General features: G+C 37.8%; 1 protein-coding gene across 1 annotated transcript in view; it reads left to right on the top strand.

Moving 5' to 3' along the window:
- The window catches only part of RCAN1 (regulator of calcineurin 1), a 44,534-nt gene extending 25,770 nt beyond the window's left edge, over positions 1-18,764 (top strand). The window contains exons 2-4 of the mRNA XM_026121585.2: positions 11,498-11,671; positions 12,675-12,834; positions 15,946-18,764. Coding sequence (XP_025977370.2) covers positions 11,498-11,671; positions 12,675-12,834; positions 15,946-16,109 — 498 coding nt within the window. The 3' untranslated portion in view covers positions 16,110-18,764. The remainder of the gene's footprint in view (positions 1-11,497; positions 11,672-12,674; positions 12,835-15,945) is intronic.
- Positions 18,765-18,971: the final 207 nt, after the last annotated feature.

Below are 18,971 nucleotides of genomic sequence, written 5' to 3'. Positions count from 1 at the left end.
CAAATGTGATCATGAAAGATTCATTGCAGCCTAAAAGCTCCAATTCTGCTTGAATGGAATCATATAGGAATGACTGGGTTTTGTTTTCCACAATTAAATTTCCACCATTTTCGTTTAAGGTATTATAGTCTATGTTGTATTGCAGTACACTCTGAAATGGAGGAATAGAGATAATGGTGCAGGTCATACCAAAACAAAGGTTGGTGGCATGATCCTTGGAGCCTCCAAAGTCATCAGTAGAAATGACTGTTGGCCTCTGAGTTTTCTTGCAGTAGAGAGCTTTGGAACACTTTGTCTAGCCATCCAAGAGGTCTCTGCTCATAACAAAAGTAAAGGTGAGGCCCAGAAACCACTAAAATACTATCTGTCTGTGTCAGAATGGATTTGAAAACTCTATTCAAGCTTTGTTGCTCAAAGAAAAAAGTAGTTACGTTTCTTGGTTGGTATATCTGAAGCTTTGATACGCAGTCATTCATGTTTTACAGTGGTAACTCTTGTTTTAGGCTTTGACTAGGGAATCAAGGTAAGCTGACACAGATTCGTTACTTCTGCTTCTTCTCCTCAGTTTTGACCTTTTATGATGTATACTTCATTATCTACAATGTATAATGAAAAACACAGGAGATATTCTTATCTTGGTTGTTTGGACTTTCCAGAGAAGCTTCAATGGATATGGTAGAATACTGAACCAGAAATGCCACTTACCATTTTATCCTGCTGTGATGGTGTGTGCTTAATAAAGCCACACAATTGAATAAATATTTTGTTTCTCAAGCAATATTTAAAAGACTAGAATGCTGGGATGAAGCTTTTGCTGTGACTAAGGTATTATACAAAAAAACGCCCAAAATTCTGTTTAAAAGATGAAGCCTTCGATTATTTGAATCTGAATCATAACCCCCCCACACACTCATCTCAGAATCCAGTTTTTAAACGCTCCTGTTTTGTAAAATATATCATGTCTTCATTGGTATATTTAAAAGAGTACATATCAAAATAGACCCAAATTTAATGGATTTTTTTAAATCGTAAATCAAATTTAGGTTCAGTGTTCTGTTGACATTCTTCATTTATGTTGTTCATGCATCTTTTAGCGCCAGCATGGAAGGAAGAAATTTTACAGGTGTGTACTTCCTGCCAGAACATGTGAATATTGTGGAGCTTTGATCACCCTGGCTTCATTTTTATAGGGTTTGAATAAAACACTCAGGGATGTGCGATTGGATTGTGGTGGACTGCTAGGTCCCCTACTGGTATCCTTTCCCTCTTACCATGAGAGAGATTTGGAGAACTTAGTTCTTGTCTCTTTCTTTCAGTCAGCATCCTTCCATGCTTCTTGTGTTGTAAGCTGGCATGACTCAATCATCTTCATTCAAGAACTTCTGTTCCTTATCGCTTCTGATTCTGGTTGCAGAAGATGCTTCTATTTATTTCACGATCAAAATTTAAATATATTGTGCCCAGCACTGAGGGCTTATTTCTTTGAAATATGGTCCCTGTTCAGTCTTCAGTTATGGTATCTCTTTTATCAGTGTGCAAGCCCAGCACATAGATTTCCTCAGTGCCCTTTAGCTCACTCGCTTGTTGGGGTGATGTGCAGAGGCAGTGCCAGTGCTGTGCTCCAGCTGTGCGAAGTGTCAGGGTATGGATGACATGCTTAAAGAATGCATGAATCTGACTCTAAGCATGTGCCCTATCCCCTGACCTCCCCCTCTGCTGAATCTAATTTATAAATAACTTTACAGCTGTTCCCTCTCTACAAAACAAAACGTTCTTCATCTTCAGAAGGTGCCCCCTCACTTGAGAAATAATTAACTGAAGGTCCATTTTTGTTTTAATAGCTGGTGTGTATAGCATGTACCTTCTTTTTTTGTGAAATTGCTTCATCTTGCAAATCCATCTATCAGTTAATCGCTGTCTAGATTTTTTTCCCCACGCTAATACTCAAATAACCTTGAAAAAGCCAGACTGCTGCTGATATTTCTCGGTTATAGTGATAGGAAGAATACCTCATACTTCCTTTATTACATAGTTACTCAGTGCTTGAAAGAGATATAACTTTATATCTTGGGGGTGGGGGGATATTTTTATAAAGAACTTCCTTCAATTCTGCTACAAATAGTTTACAGATGCTTTTTATTTATTATGCAGAAAAATGGCCTCATAAGGCATTTTTGATTTAAAAGTCCTTGTTCCTTTTTAGTTGATAACATAAATATAGAAAAACTTTGGAGATTTTTAATTTTTTTAAAATCTCTACTCTGAAGAAAGGATTTATATAGGTATCTATATTTATGTAAACTTTCAACAAGTTTAAGTAAAAAGGGAAGAGGGTTGTTTAAGGATTTCCTGCCCTTCTCTTTCCATAGTTAGCATTTTCTAGTGTGGCATGTGTCCCATTTCCATGATGAGTTTGAGATTGTGCTATTGTATCCATCACCTTTTCTTTCCGTTTTCCCCCTAGATGTAAACAAATAAAAATCAACAATGCAACTGTTTCTAGCCATGGGAATGATCTTAGTTACAGGTTTCCTGGTGAAAGATTGTCATTGTGGTCTTTGGCTTTTGTTCTTTGTGCGCTTTTTGTTGTTGTTTTTTCCTCCCCCCAGCCCTCGCATCCGCAAACATGTAATGGAAACATGTAATGGATCAAGCTATAATATTGCTGGATAGTCTTTTCCAGGTATTTTCGTCCACTTTCAACAAGCAGCTTATCTTCATGAATGTTGTTCTGGTTATTGAAAACCAAACTGTATCACTTTGAGGAATTCTTTGGGGTGGGAGGAAGAGAAACCTCACAAGAACTTTCTCCCTCCTTTTTGCACCGTGTTCCCCCCCCCCCCCCCCCCAGCCCCCAATTATTCTGGAGGGACTTGATATTTCATAATATGCTCTTCTTGCTGCGCATATATAACCTGTAGATAATGCAAGTAAAATGAAAAGTTTAGTTAGTGCAGAAATATAAGAGAAAAGTAGGGCTTGGGTTGTTGTTGAGTTTATTTGGTTTGGTTTGGTTTTGGAAAAACTTGTTTTGATTTGGCATTTATCTGTTATATAACTTTTATATAAAGGTATGTCAGAGTCTTGAGGTTTAAGCATGTGCACCAGTTTAGTAACCGTGCAGAATCTTCATAGCTGTTCTGCTTGCTTTGACATGTTTTGCTTAAAACTTTAGAAGATTGTCACTAATATTCTTCTGCTGTGTTCTGTGATTGGAAGAGGAAAAGGGTTTCATGGAACAGTCAAAAGCCTAAAACATAGGTGATACCGCACCCCAGATGTGGGCCCTTGACTTGTCATGTGCTTAATCTATCCCTGTCCATCTCCAACAAGTAACTACATCAACATCCAAAAGTATGTTAGTGATAACTGTGCTGAACAAGTGCTCTGATAAATATTTCTGGGACACGTATTCTAGCATCATTTCTGAAAAGCTGCTTTTAATACTGTCCAATAGTTCATAATTTTATATCAGTTGAAGACTCTTTCCTCAAAAGGCACTCGTATATAGTGCTTGATATAACTTAAAGAAGCCTTTCTTGTGTACCTGATTATTATATGGAATTAGATGCTTAAGTTTTGTTAAAATTCAACAAATTTTTATTTTTTACCCAACCTCCCCCAGTTGGAAATTCAGTGGCTATAATACTTGCATGCATCTGAAATAGTGAATGGTCATGTGTTTTCTGTTCCATGTTACAAACAAAGTTAATGAAAGGAGTTGATGATGACAGTCTTAACTCCCCTTTTCCATTTTGTAATCCTGTGGGTGTTACCTTACTCAATATACTGCACATTGCTCTGCCTAATTTGGAAAACCAGTTTGTCTACTTGTATTGATGTTTTTTATGATTCCTGTAAATACAGTTGCAAATGTCCTTTGTGCAGTTTACTCCCTAATTCTAAAGACTCTTCTTTCACTCTTTTAAAGATTTTTGCTGCTGAATATTTCTCTGCTAATGTACTAAGTGTATACGCTTTTCTTGTAATTTCTCTCTGACAGTCTTACAAATGACTAGAATATAAGTTCATATGTACGCAGCTTTTTGAAGAACTTGAGGCCTTTCGTAAACACCAAACCACGGAAACTATTCATTACCCCTTTCAGTTGTGTGGTGATTCTGACCCCTTCTCCTCCCTTACCCTTGTTTTTGATATGGGTTTGCCTGGCACGGGAGAAGTTTGTATAGATACGTTAAGGACAGCATTGTTGCATGACTGCATCAGTAGGTGTGCAGCCATTTCAGTGTTCTGGTTCAGTGTTCCAGGTTGTCAGGGTCTCCCAATGTTCAGTCTAATGTAAAGATTTTTGAAGAACAAACTATATTGAAGCACAATTGGTCTGCCAGTTGTTTTTACTTCACAACAAATCCTGTCGGACTTGCTAAAAGAAATCATGTCCAGATTCCCTTTCAGTGTCAGACACTGAAAAATACTATCAGTCAGTTTTCTCTCTTTATTTTAGAGGAGTAAAATGAGGTTAAGAGCTCCATACAGACATTTTAAGGCAAGTGATTTTGGGGTGAGCCAGCTGACAATGATGTGACTTCTTTTGCTCATTAAGTAAACAGAATAATAATAAAAACCCCAACCTCCACAAAAAACAACCCACCTTTTGAAGCCTAAAGGCAGGAAGATTTTCCAAAGATATAGAATATGACCGTTTCCTGACTGTAGTGCCCATTTGCAGAGCACCCTTAAAGACAGTTGAGGAAAAATTCACTGTCAAGGGCGAGTGTTCAGCACCCCTGCACATGTTAGACTTACTGAAAAAGTAAGAAAATTTAAGTCCTGGAGACTTTTTACCAGAATGCATATTCAAGCCAAGCTCTTACCTAGTATTAAGTTCTAGAAAGGAACATTCATTACCTTTTTACCTTCTTTCCTTCAGAGCTTCTGTCACATAGAGACATGTAACATTCCTGTTCTTGCATTGACATGGAAGTTAGAAGGTCACTTAAATTCAGATGCGTGCAGTGCATACAGAGTATAAGTAACTGACCCCAGACATACACAGATAGGTCTGGAAGCTGAGTTCATAACTAACCGTCTTCCCCTCCCTCTGCTTTCCCAACCACTAGGAATATGAAACCAGTAAGTACGATTATCCATTCTAGATTCCTTCAAGGTGTTTATGCATATTCTAAGAGTTAAGGTAGGATAATTAGCATGAAGACAGGAATGGAAACTGTATGTTGATGGCAAAAGATCATCAAACTATACAATGGGAGTAGAGGGACTGCATAAAGAATGCCCTACGAGAATAATTGTAAAGGTCTGCCAGTGATGACAGAAAGGAATGAACTACGTTGTTCTGATTTATAGCTTGTTAAGGTGATGGTTTTGTTCGCTTACAGAATTGACAACACATTTATTTTTGTGTTATGTTAGTTTTTTTCCTTGGATCCTTAGCTTTGCTAGCATAGATATCCACAAGGAACAGTCATTTCTGTGACTTGCTTAATCTGTGCCTTTCGTTCTACTTCTATCTTGTGTGGTCTCATTTCCTCTTCTTCCCTCCCTCCCTCACCTATTTTACTGTATGTGGAGATTAAATTATAGAGCTATTTATGGCCTTTGATTTTATGTTCCCACTGTTCCACGTGTCTGTTTGTGAAACCTTGTTTCTCCTCCCTCCCAAAAAGCAACCCCAGAACTTTCTCTGCTAAGCTTCTTTGCCTGGGAACTGCTGCCAGTGGAGCATCTGCCAGGAGCTGTTGATGTTATGAAGTATGTTAGGTCTTCAGTTCTTGTCTGTAGTTTTTACAGGCAAAGGTCAACTTGTAAAACTTTATCTTCCAGAAGCTGTACCCCTGAACTGGAAAGGCAAACACTGAGAAAGCAGGGCTGTCTGTGTTGTTTAAGAATAGTTTGAAACAACATTTGGCATTCATGATTCTCATTGACCAGGATCCTGTTGCCCTGGTGGAGTTTGTATTATTTACTATCAGGCACCTGCATGACAGAATGTATCTTTAAGCAGGTGATCATCACCTTGCCCTTACTCTGGTTTTCTGCATTATAGTCACGGGGTCAGTACAGAGTCTAAGAGAGAGGATAGAGGCAGTGAGCTCTCTGAAGAGTGAGGAAGAACAGTACTCTGCTAGTTTCAGAATTACAGGTCCTGAAGTTCTGATAGTCTTGCAGTTCTTTCCAGATGGTTAATTAGCATGCGGCTGATAAAGGTCATAGGCTGCGAACACCACAGAAGAAACATTGCGACACTGTGTCAGGATTTTGTAATGTGTTTTGTAACTTTGACTGTTGGCTTCTAAAACAGATCTCAGAGTTCTTAATGTAGGGCTACTGCATTAATTAGCAATTCATTAAATGAAACAGGAGCCCTGACAGTGAACATGTTTGGGGGAAGGGAGGGGAGGGACGAGAGAGAGAGATAACTAGTGTTCCTTTTATGTGTTTTTAACAATTAAATGTGGCTTATTTAATTAATCTAGCACCTGAGATGTTGTAGATTCTATTTTTGTTACAGAGCTTGGTAGTAAGGATATTAGACTTCATTTCAAAGTGATCTTTTTTCAGGATACCAGCTCTCTTTATTTTGTGTAGGAATTGGAATTTCAGTCCGCAACAGTGTGTGTGTGTGTGTCTCTCTCTCTTTTTTCCTCTCCCCCAAGCTGCTGCTTTACATAACCTTACCAAAAAAATGATAACATTGATCACACAGAGCACACCAGGATTGGTTTCTTCCCTTTGTTTCTTTCAAACTGACAGAAGAAAATAAAATCCTAGTGCACATCAGTGGAAACCTTGGGATATCTTATTTTAAATTCAGAGAATAAAGTATGAGAAATCTATTTTGTGAGATGTTAAACCTCACAAATGGCTTGTTTACAGCTAATACAGTAATACAGCAAGCTATAGTCCTGTTTTAGATTACAAAGTTAAATTTAAAAGATGGCAGCAGTAAGACTTAAGTCATTTTCCTTGGGCTTCAGCCTCAGGAATAGGTGGCCTAGAGGACAGCAATCAGAAGTATTTTTAAATGCTGTATTCTTCATGAGATTTGGATCTAAATAAGTTGTAGAGTTACAAAGGGATATTAGTACCTAGAGTCTGCTTGTTCTACTTTAAGCTCTGAAGTCCAAAATCAGGGTATTGAAGGCCTTTACAATCACCAGACTGCTAGGAAGCTCTGACAAGCTCAACTATATAAAGGTCTGCAGCTAGGAAGCTCTGACAAGCTCAACTATATAAAGGTCTGCAGCTAGGTTGCCCAAGGCTTCACTCTGACTAGCTTAAAAGCTGCCTCACGTAGGCGCTGTGAGGCTCTACAAATGAAATATTTTTTCCACCTGCAGAATCCCAGTCACCTAGATGGCCTCAGAGTATGCCAAGTGACTCTGACTCAGTAGCAGGTAAAGGGAGGACCTTTACTTCCTTATCAAGAGCTATAGCATTCACCTAGGAGGTGAAAAACCTGTCTTCAGTTTCCATTTATGCCCAGGTGATTCATGGCCATGTTTTCCAGATGCGCATCTTGACCGCTGTTCTATAGAGTCATGCTTGGTACTTCCACTTCCGAAGTTTTTAAGACACTTGACAACCTAATTTCAGGGTAAGGACAGGATTCAGGACATACTCTGCATGATTTTCTATGTTAGCTCAGGCAGTTTACTGCTCAGCATAATGGCTGTTTATGAATCCTGTACTCAAGTATCTCTGTTCCTGGATGCAGGTAGTGACCTTGGGAACTCAAACCTGTTCCCACTGTGTGTGCCTAGTTCAAATCTTGAAGCACTGATTGGCAGGAAAGCCACCACATCCCACGCTCCTGTGAGCTTAGGGAGAGGAAAGGGACTATTCTTTCTGCTTGTGCTTTCTGCTCTGTCCTGCAGGCACTTGCTCTGGGAATATTGGAGACCCACTTTCTGTCACTTTTTTTTAGAGTTTTGAGTTGAGTCTCAGTGACGGCATCTACATTGGTTGTTAACATCCTTCAGAACCGTTTCTCTTCTCCTGAGATGAGGTTTTTTTTGTAAGGATTGGCTTCCAAGGAAAAGTGCTAGGAAATGGGCCTGAGTAGTTTTTCTCACTAAGGTAACTTTGCATTAGTTGAGAATTTGACTGGTAAATAGTGATTTTTGGCCTGTGGCACAGTAAATATCTTTAACTTCAAGTGAGTAAGTAGAGCCCATGGAAATCAAGAGGACTGTTCATGTGAATAGTTATACTTGGTTAAATGCTTACGAAATAAGGTTTTTAATTTATGACTTTTTTGTTTGTAAGTATTTCATGAAAGTTGGTGATTCTGTGATGTTGTAGTCTCCTTTTAGAGTAAAACGAGCTAAATGCATGTACAGTTTTGACTGTTGCACATTTTGATCTAAAGCTGCATAGGACAGTTTCAAATAGCTTGTAAAAGCTTCAGCATAAGCTTAACAAATTACTTTAAACTGTGCTGCTTTAGGGGAAATGTTCTCAAACCATGACAAATCCATAAATCAAAGTCATAAATGTAGATTTGTATCCCTCATCACTGCAGTGAGTAATTCAGTTTGTCTCTTAAAATCTTGCCAGCAGATCACTGCAGAAGCCCCTACAAAGAAAAAAGAAAAAGTCAGTTTACAGGGCTCAGACTGAGCTTCTAATAAAGTGAGAATGGGGAGCGATCCATAAAGTTGAATTGAAGAAAGCTTGAAAATGAGTTCTCCCTGCAAAGGAAAAAGTGTTTTCCAAAATCAGTTCCTCCTAATCTCTAAACTTGAATGCTTTTGTAATTTTCCCAAAAGTTAACAAAAGCTGTTGACCTGAGGGATTTGTTTTCCGTTCCAAAGCCTTGAAATTTTCCTCCTGGCTAATTGCAGTTGATTACTGTAGACTTTGGTCCTTTAGCAAGTAACATTTTCCATCTTAAGATGGGTTGTCCCATTCCACTGAAGAGCATGTTTGAGTGCTGAATGGAATTACTACCAGTGGAAACTATGCTGTGAGAGGGCTTGATAAAGCAGCTGCTGTGCAAACCTCAGCTGTTTTTTCCATCCTCCCCAGCGCGGGTAATTAGCATGAAGCTGACTAACGTGCTGACGTCACCTCTTTCCAGCCGGAGCTTACAGTTTGTTCCTGCCTGCCTCCAAGCATGCAGGACTTGGGTCAGGAATTCGCTGTCATACACAGGATGCTCTGAAACTTTTTTTTTTCCCTCCCTCCTCTCCTTCCCACCCCCCCCCCCCCCCCAGGGGCTGGACTTGTTTCCTTTATAAACACTGTCCGCAGCACCGACAGCTTCCTTAAAAGTAATTGGTTTTTGCCGAAGTGCAAGGGTTCCTTTAGAGAAGCACAGCATGCATTTTAGAAATTTTAACTACAGTTTTAGTTCTCTGATTGCCTGTGTGGCTGATAGTGATGTCTTCAATCAAGCAGAAACAAGGGTATGCTTTGTTTTTTGTGTTTTATTCAAGTGAGTTACTGTACGTAGGTGTTGTTCTAAAACGCTTTAAAATACAGTAGAGCTCACTGGCTTTTTGACCTGTAAGAAGCTTTCGGTTTGATGCAAGGGTCTTGGGTCTTACAAGTCTGCAATGGTATGCTCTGTTGTGAAGGAATCGTACTTTGGAAATTGTAAGATCTTGAGCTATGTGTATTTGAAGGAGATCAGAAACTCACCGCCAAACAGTCTTTGCCTCTGTAGCATATTCTTCACTTTCATATGTGTTTTCAGCAATGTTTGGATTCTAATTTTGGTAGTAAGTTCCATGTAACTTACAGTACACTCTGCTCTTTTTCAGGCTTGGGCGGGGGGGGAGGCTGGCACTGTAATTGTTAATAGTGGAGTGCTAAAACATTAATATTTTTTCTCTGATTTGTACTTAATTGATTAGAATTCATATAATGCAAGTAATCCAGTACTGATACAGTGGATTGTTGACTACTGAGATACTTAAAGGACAAAATAACATATAATTTTGTTTAATGTCATATTGCTAACATGATATGTGACCTCTATAATTCACACATGCTTTGAGAAACTAGACATATTGCATGAATCTTGCAGATGATCTCTGAATTTAAAGTAGAACATGAACTTTGAAATACAGTTCAGCTTGATTTTTTTCAGCTAACATGTGACTAAGATCTTGGAAATTCAGGCTTAGTTTTCATGGTTGCGTTCAGCTCACTTTCCAGTACAGGAAGCTAACAAACAAGGACTTTCTGTGCTGAGGGTTCTGTTCTTGTCTCAATTCTCATTTTGAAGAAGCTTAAGTGTGGCTTAAGAAGCAGGAGAACTAGGATTTTAAAATCTTTTTGAAATGTAGTGGTTATGCACATAGCTTCAGAAATGAAAATGAAATTTTGAAATAAATACAGCATTCTTACCTTTTGTTGCTTTTTCTACTAATCCAAAATGTAATTGTATATTTAAAAAAAAAAAAGCAGTGCAATTTTACATATTTCTGGCTTCATGTTTAACCTTTAATAAGTTTAATGAAGAGAAAACACCCAAAATGCAAACATGCATGATCTATCATCGTTGTTGAAATAAGGCTTGTGACTGGTTACTATGTTCTTAATGTGAGCCTGAAACACTGTACAAGAGCATGCCAGCTTCAGAACTTCTTGCTGCTTTCTCCTCCTTTGGTCTGGCATCCTGAAGTAAGAATGGAAGCATTCTTTGTAAATAATAATAATAAAAGTCTGATTTACATAGAGCACTCTAGGTGCGTAAATACTAAATGCTGAAAGAGGCCCCAGCTGTGGGTAAATATGCTGTACTCCTTTCACCCAGATACAACAGTTAAATAACTCATCCGCAGATCTATAAAGGTATGAGGTTTTGGTCCAGTTCCTACTCTTACTACAGAATCAAAATAGAAAGTGTGTCAAAGGCCCTTCAGGATCTGTATAATTAGCGCTCAAGAGTTTTCAGAAAACATAGTGAGAGCCTTTTTAGAATTTGGTTCCAGAAATAGAAGAGGCAGTTAAATCTGAGTTCAGTAATAGTATATCTCGAGGTTCATTTTCTTAAATGAAAGCAGCAGATATTAGAAAAGGCAATGATTATGAACTTTATGGATGCTGATTTGCTAAGGATAATTACATTTAGCTTGCAAATACGCTTTTTCGTTTTTCTCTATTAAAACAGCTAAGTGTTGATTACCTAGAAAATTGCACACTTAGAGCAATGACACAGTTGGCAGGTTTTTTTAAGGTCTTTGGATATTAATTTTATAAATAAAACAAGTATTCCTCTTCAGTATCTTACCAGTACTGCTATTTCTATTGTGCCACTAAATCAGAGTATCTCATCCAACACTTTTTAGTGCTAATAAGCTATTTTATGTAATAAGAAAGGGAAAAGATGCTATACAGAAAACAAGTGATACATTAGAAAACAAGAAAAAACTGAGCCGTTACCTATAAACCAATAATAAAAAATGTTAGTATGCCACTAGTAATAACTGCAATTTACTTCTGTATTTCTTAAGAGAAAATATGGAACATTGCATATTCACTTTCTTGTTTGGTCTTTACTTTTCAGGCCAAATTTGAATCGCTGTTTAGAGCATACGACAGAGATATCACCTTTCAGTATTTTAAGAGCTTCAAAAGAGTACGAGTAAACTTCAGTAACCCTTTATCTGCAGCAGATGCTAGAATCCAGTTGCACAAGACAGAGTTCCTTGGGAAGGAAATTAAACTGTATTTTGCTCAGGTGGGTCTTCGCGTGATTTCTTTACAAGGTGCTAAAGCTTAACACTCTTAGCAGTAAGCTTCCACAGGTCTTCAGCCATGCTAATGAATACTGTGAATTTTTCAGTTTGATTAGAGAGTGACAAGTTGTTCCAAAGCTACAAGCGTTTGGAGGCTGTTACATATTTTGCATTTATGCCTCCCTGTTTATTGCTTAGAGATCCTTGGGGAAAGGGAGATGACAGTAATCAGCACAGTCAAAGACAGTTTGATGTGGTGGGGGGAAGGCCAAGAGTGTTTTGCCAAAAATACAAAAAAAAAAGTGCAAGGACTCAAAGGAGATCTCAGGGAATCCAAAGTGTAGAACTGAAATGTTCAGGAGTCTGTACCCATTGATCCTACGCTCAGTACTGCAGATCATTTGTTTAGCACACCTTTGTACTTGCAGTGTGCCATCAGTGCAGCTCTAGAGCTAGCTGCTGCCTGCTAGAGGTGTGAAACAATTTCAGGTTCTGGTAATCCAGGTGCTTTTTGGTGGCTGCTGTGTATTTTCCTCCATAAATTTAATGGGAAAATTAATCTATGTGTGTCTGTTTCAGATGTCCCTAGGGACAGTCCTGAAGGAGCCAGTTTATTTATATACCTTCTAGAATTCTCACCACTCTCACTTGTGGTAATAAGTTTCAACACCGTTTGTCATTAGGCCTTAAAGCCCGTATCCAGCTTCCTCCTACTTCAGTATTTTGGGGGCGGATATTTTCTGGTGAAATTTTTCTAAAACTTCATAATGAGAAGATGCAGATATGCACACCTCATTGCATGTTTCATCAGAGTTATGAATATGGTGGCTTGTCTGTGTTTTGTATACTGGGTATTTCATACAGCTCTCTTTAGTAATATTATTACATGCTGCCACCTTGAGTGCTTGTTACAGCATAACATCTATCCAGACCTTAAAATTCCTCATGAATGATGGATTCATTGACCATAATGAAATAGTTTTGTTCTTTGTGCGTTTTTTTCAGACTTTGCACATTGGAAGCTCACATTTGGCACCACCAAATCCAGACAAACAGTTTTTGATTTCACCTCCTGCTTCTCCACCTGTTGGTTGGAAGCAAGTAGAAGATGCTACTCCAGTCATAAACTATGACCTTCTATATGCTATCTCCAAGTTAGGGCCAGGTAAGAAGGATTAGAAGCACTAAAATTTTGCTTGAGTAATATAGCTCCTAAACTTTGTCAATTTCTAGAATTGTTCAAATGAAATGGTATCTTCAATTTTATTTATAACTTCAGAAAAAGTATCAATTGGCTTGCTATTTCATGGGGGTTTTTTTGTTTTTTGTTTTTTTTTCTTCACCCTGTGTCTTGCCTCAACGCAAAACATGCATTTGGGGGTGCCCAGACCACAATAATGCAGCTTCCTGAAAGTGAAGAGGCAGTTGTGTAGTTGCATATCTTTTGCAAGGATGGGAAAGTCTTGTTTCTGATGAGGGCAATAAAGCAGTTAACAGCTGTGTAGCTTTGCAGCTAGAACTACCTCTTTCTTCATCTGAGACAGTAGCAGGAGTAAGGGGGAAGCTACTGGTTTTAGCCTCTGGTTTGAGGCATTAATTTTCTTTTTGCAGTAAGAGGGAGAAGTTTCTGCCACTCCCAGCTTCTCTGTGTTTTGATCTGCTGCGGTTTATTCACATATCAGAAGCTCTGAGGTGGCTTTGCCCTGTTCTGATGGGAAGAAAAAATGTTTATTTTTAGGATCCTTTTTTTCCCCTTTTCCACAACTGAAGGAGCTTTTAAGAATGAGCCATGTTTTTGGGAAGCACTTTGTAAAACACACTTCCACTTTATTTCTAGTGCTATCCCATAAGCTACTTGTCATTTCAGCTAACCATGCTGTGTAGGCTGCCTATACATTTATTTATTAAAAATATATAACATCAGAGAGAGGAGAAACAGTTCTAGCTGTGGTATCTGTTTTTTAAGCCAAATATTACTTTCAGAAATAGATGTAAAATTCCACTAAACTCAACTAACTCATATTTTAAACATGATTCTGATTTTCAGAGACTAATATGATCACAACCCTTGATGTCATTTTATACCTCTCATAAAACTGCCGCCTTAATGAGAGTTGGCGCAAATTTTATTTCCCCAAATCTACAACTGATTTAACCAGTCTGCAGCTGTTCTATTAGGTTTAGGAAAGAGAGGAAATGACTACATGTAGCCTTACCAAAGGAGATATAAACTGTAGTCTGAATCACTTTACTGTAATTTTTATATATCTATTTAGCTACCAGCTTTGGAAGCAAGTTTTTTGTCAGTAGTATGGGGTGGAGAAGAGGATACAGGGAGAACTTTTAGCTCCTCATGCATTGATTTTCCATGTAATAGGTGGTGATTGATTGCACGCTAGTGATATCCATAGATTTCAGTGGAAATGATTATATACCCCATAAGCCACTGGGGAATTCTTCTTGCCTGTGAAGATTCAACCTCCTGCAGTCTGTGGAGGGGCAAGAATCTATGCTTATGGTGGGGTAAAAATTGGGAGAGGTTACTGTCAATTTTTAATAAATGCCGTATTTTAAATAGTGTGTGAATTCCATTGCTTAAAAACTAACAGCAAGAACAATTTATAGCAAAAATGTAACAGAAGTGAAAAAGTATAAAATGATACTGAAAATCATTTGTTTATCCAAAAGTACTAAGCAGGGCAAGCTTAGTGGGAACTAAGCAGGCAAGCCTGCATTTAATTATTTGAAACCATCTGTCAAGAATAACCCCAATATACCAGAAGTTTTTATCAAAGATTTTGTTTTCCTGAAATAAGTTTTTGAAGCAGAAGTCCAATAAGAGTATGCATGTTAGAATAGAATAAAAGTAACTTCTGCTGAAGCACAGGGAACAAATGAATAGGGTTACAGCTTGTCGATTTTATCAAAGTTCAGAGCTTGCGCAGTGGTTGCTGCTTACCTCACTACAAGCTTTTCTCTTAAGTTTTAGCAAAGCCAAAAAAATTTAAAATGAAAGCACGTGTTTTAAAATAAATATTAAAAAGTTACTAAGCAGTAAAAACTGCTCCTTTCTCCCCTGCAAGTTCTCTTATCAGGATACCCTGCAGTAAGCTCACTGGCAGATCTGTGATCCCTTTCCCCATGATTTTTTTCATATGTATTGTGGACGTTAAGTCCTATAAAGCTCTGCTTATTGACTGTTAGATTTATTAGAACATGAAGTAAATGGAGCTGGTTGCAAGCGGAGTTACTCTTAGTACAATGGCTTGTACATTTTTAATATCTGGAAGCCTTTTCCTCTGTGGAACTGCTCTTCTTGCCAGCTCCACCAAGCAGGCCTCAGGGAAACTTAGCAGAGGATGCCTCAGAGCCTTGGTGCACTAGGGAGTGCAGCTTGTCACAGTCATCAGCTGTCTAGGATGGCTGACATCCAGATCACCATAGTGGTCTTAATAGAGACTGTTCTCTCCCTTTATTAAGATAATGAGTCTGAAGCAACAAGAAAAAAAAAAAAATAAGGGGAGATGGTGAGAGAAGTGGTGAAAAGGAAATCATTTACTCTTTCTTTCCCTGGTCTAGCATAAGATTAAAATTACCTAACACCTAGTTAGATTTAAAAATAAGTTTTTATTTTATGGGGAAAGCAGGTGTCAAATGGTGGTCAACCAAATTCATATCACAACACTTTACATGCTGGCACCATTATACCTGAATGTTTCACATTCATATGCATGAAGCCTACTGTCTAGCCTTGTTGCTCCACAGAATGCCCGGACAGTGTAGGAGCATTTATATGTGAGGTGGCAAAAACTGTATCCAGCTTTCTTAACATTGAAAGCTTTGTGGGGGAAGGAAGACCCTAAGGTTTTACGTCATCATTCAGGAAAAGGATATCTCCATGGTACAGTGAATGGCTAGTCTTTGTATGCTTGAATACTACAGCTATCTGTTTAATATAACAAAAAAACACCAAGAAGGCTCATGACTGCCCATGTAAAACACTTGCTTGAATGCTTAGGGTAATTATATAAACTTGCATGTAAGAAAGCAGGTGAGCTATGTAGCTTTGAAAACAGAACCTAAGTGGTCCCAGATGGTAGATATGACAGTTAGCAATGCACCTGCCTCCACACTCTAATGCACTGTGGCATCAGGTTTTTCTTGTTAGTATACTATTTACTTTTTTATTAAGTTTTTTTCTTTTTAGTGACTTCTTTCATACTTTTCTATAAAATGGATCCTTTTTAACCAGTTTTGCTAATATTTTAACTTCCAGGAGAAAAGTACGAGCTACATGCTGCAACTGACACTACTCCTAGTGTTGTTGTCCACGTCTGTGAGAGTGACCAAGAAAATGACATGGAAGAAGAAGCGAAGAAACGCAAACCAAAAATTATTCAGACAAGAAGGCCAGATTATACTCCTACCCATTTAAGTTGAACTGCTCTAGTTTTTGAAGGGTTACAAGCAGACATATGCAAGGGAAACATTTACTATGGAAATAGCTGGTCAAAAATTTGGTGGCGACAGCGGCAGTTGTAGTAGGAGAAATTCCAGTGTAAGGTTTGCTCAGAAAAAATATAGGAAATTTCCTCCTTGCTTCTAATGCTGCCTGTTGGTTGATGTTATGAGTGTATTCCCAGATTGCTGGGAATGAAGATAGGCAGAAAAAGACATTTTGAGAAGTGACAAAACTGAAACTGATATGGGCTTATTTTTGGGGGGTACTGTTCCATTATAAAGCAACTGGGGAAAGCTTTCTTCATTCTGTCTCACATAAATCCTCAAACATATAGGCTAGTCATTTTGTGAAGTACATAGTGATAACAGAGGTGGTTTTAAAGATTAAAGTATGGGAATTGTAGAACTTTTTCTTATGATAGATTTTGTGCATGTGTATTCTTGCTCTTCTAAAACAACTTTGCATTATTTTCTAAAATTTCTCACTTCATGTTTTTGGAAATCTGGGGATTTGTTTAAAGTATTTATTATCTAAACATCCCGGAATTATTACTAGATGTGTATATACATATATATTTATATTTGTTTTTATTGGCACTCCTTTTCCAGCAGGCATACAATTTATCTGGCACTTTACTTTGGTGCTATGTAACTTGTGCTTTTAAAATTTTAATCTTTTAAATGCTTCTATAGGGTTTTGTCTGGCAAAGTTATGGAAAAAATGTGCAATAGGAAAGTTATTTGAATAATTTGATTTTAAATTATTTAAGTTTAAATAATTTATACCTTCAATAACATTTGTTCAGCAATTGACTTTCTCCTTTGAAAAAAAAAGTATTCTTAAATGTATAAATAAAGCTAATATTGTATATTCATAGCAACGTACTTTTTCAGTGGAAAGAATGGCAATGGAAAGCAACATGAACTCTGCTCAGTATGTGATCTGCAATGTTGCAAACAAATCTTTTAAGTGATTGAAAAATTGCACACTGCATAAAACAGCGAAGAGAGGTGGAGTGCCTTTTCCCTCATTCATTCCTGATGTGAACTGTTCTACGAGCTGCACATGGTATCCCTTTTTCTAATGACTTGCGTGTCCATAAGTTTATACTTTCCTAGCTTTGTTTCCAAAACAAGCTAGTATTTAGAAATGCTTAATGACAAGTAATGATGCATACCTAAGTAATGGTAGACATGGGAAAAGCTTCAGAGTTTCTTATATGTTACTGCTTAAAGACAGTGGCACATCACATAAAAGTTTAGAGGAAGAAACGTCTCAGAAGTGTTTTTTCTTATTTGTTTTTAGAATGGAGATTCTCACTTTGAAATAGGCTTCAGTATTTGGGGGGGACAAAGACGGTACTTGATATCTTTGGGAAAACACCACTTACATTTTTAGAAAGGGGACGTTTGAAGCTTCTCAACATGTTTTTTAGAAATTGAGAGCCTGGTTCTCTAGTGGTTGAGTTTTTTCACAGTTGGTCTGAAAATGAGTTTTGTAGCTGAAGTTGATATAAAAAAAATCGTTCTGTGCCATTTGAAGCAAACCTTGCCTTGGATGCCCAGATTCACAACTCTTGTTAAAAATAAATAGTGTAGCAAGATGTGTAAGGGAGCCATTCCAAGCTGTGGTGCAGTGTTAAATGCAACATTATCAAAAGCTGGTCAATATACTCTGCAAAATATGAGCTAATATCCTGTGACAGAAGAGAACAGGGATATATTTAACTTTGTAATACCTGCAATAATGGCCTTGTTCTGCTTGTTTTGGTTTACAGGGCATACCAAACAGTGGCAATTGGTGTGCATCTTGCACCTAACTCATGTGGCGCTCTCTCCTTGTTAAGCTGTAGCCCAGGATGTCTGTAGGTGAAGAGTCAATACAATATTGCTGGGTCTGTGTTGCATGGATGTGGAGGTGCATAAGCCTTTTTGTGTTAGTAAGGTGTAAACATTAGTTGGGTATGTGTGCTGCTTATTTAGCATACACAAAACAAAAAGAAAATGGGGGGAGGAGGCAGAGAGATCTCAGAGGTTTACCACAACTGCCTTTAAGCTGTTCTAAGATTTTCTTTCACGTTTCTCAAATTACTACTTGACTTAGTGTTTGACTTCATTCAATTAAAAATTGTTGGGGTAATTTCTACACTGTCCTTTTTTCCATCTATTCACAGTTACCAATCAAAGTATTAGTTTTGCATTAGCAACTTAGGTTGCTGCTGTTCTGCTTCCTAGCAATCCTGAGAAAGCAGTGCTAATTTTTTATTAGAAAGGAAAGGGTAAAACAAATACTGATGTGATTTTCCATTTTGGTACACTGATACCTGCCTAATAAAGGCAGGCGACTAGAAACCATGGAAGACATGGGATGGCTACAACATGTTCCCCTTCTGGTCTTAATTGTGAACAGAGATTTGTGAGACAGTAACTTACCTGTCTTTCTGGTTGTGCATCTTGGCTTGTGACACCTTCTGTTAGCATTGCTACAGTGTATTGCTTGCTCTTTCGGGTTTTTTGTTTTTTTGTTTTTTTTTTGTTTTTTTTTTTAATGTTCAAATGGATGCTTAGTTGGTATTTTATACAGTTGTATAGTATGGGGCATATTTAAATTAAAATATTTTGTTGTCTTATAAATGCCATGGTGGTATTTATGCTTGGAACTAAAGTTCAGATTTTGGTCTAAAATCTTCACCTACAAGTACCCAAGCACTTCTGATTTGAAAAAGGTAAGATTAGTGTCCCACATCACATCCTTACCAACCAGATGAATGTATGCAGAGAGAAAAATTTTCCAGCCCTCTACTTAAGAGTCTGGCATGATCACAATTCAAGTATGAGAAT

This window comes from Dromaius novaehollandiae, chromosome 1 (assembly GCF_036370855.1).
Source record: "Dromaius novaehollandiae isolate bDroNov1 chromosome 1, bDroNov1.hap1, whole genome shotgun sequence".
NCBI lineage: Eukaryota > Metazoa > Chordata > Aves > Casuariiformes > Dromaiidae > Dromaius > Dromaius novaehollandiae.
This window is presented reverse-complemented; position numbering and strand designations above follow the sequence as displayed.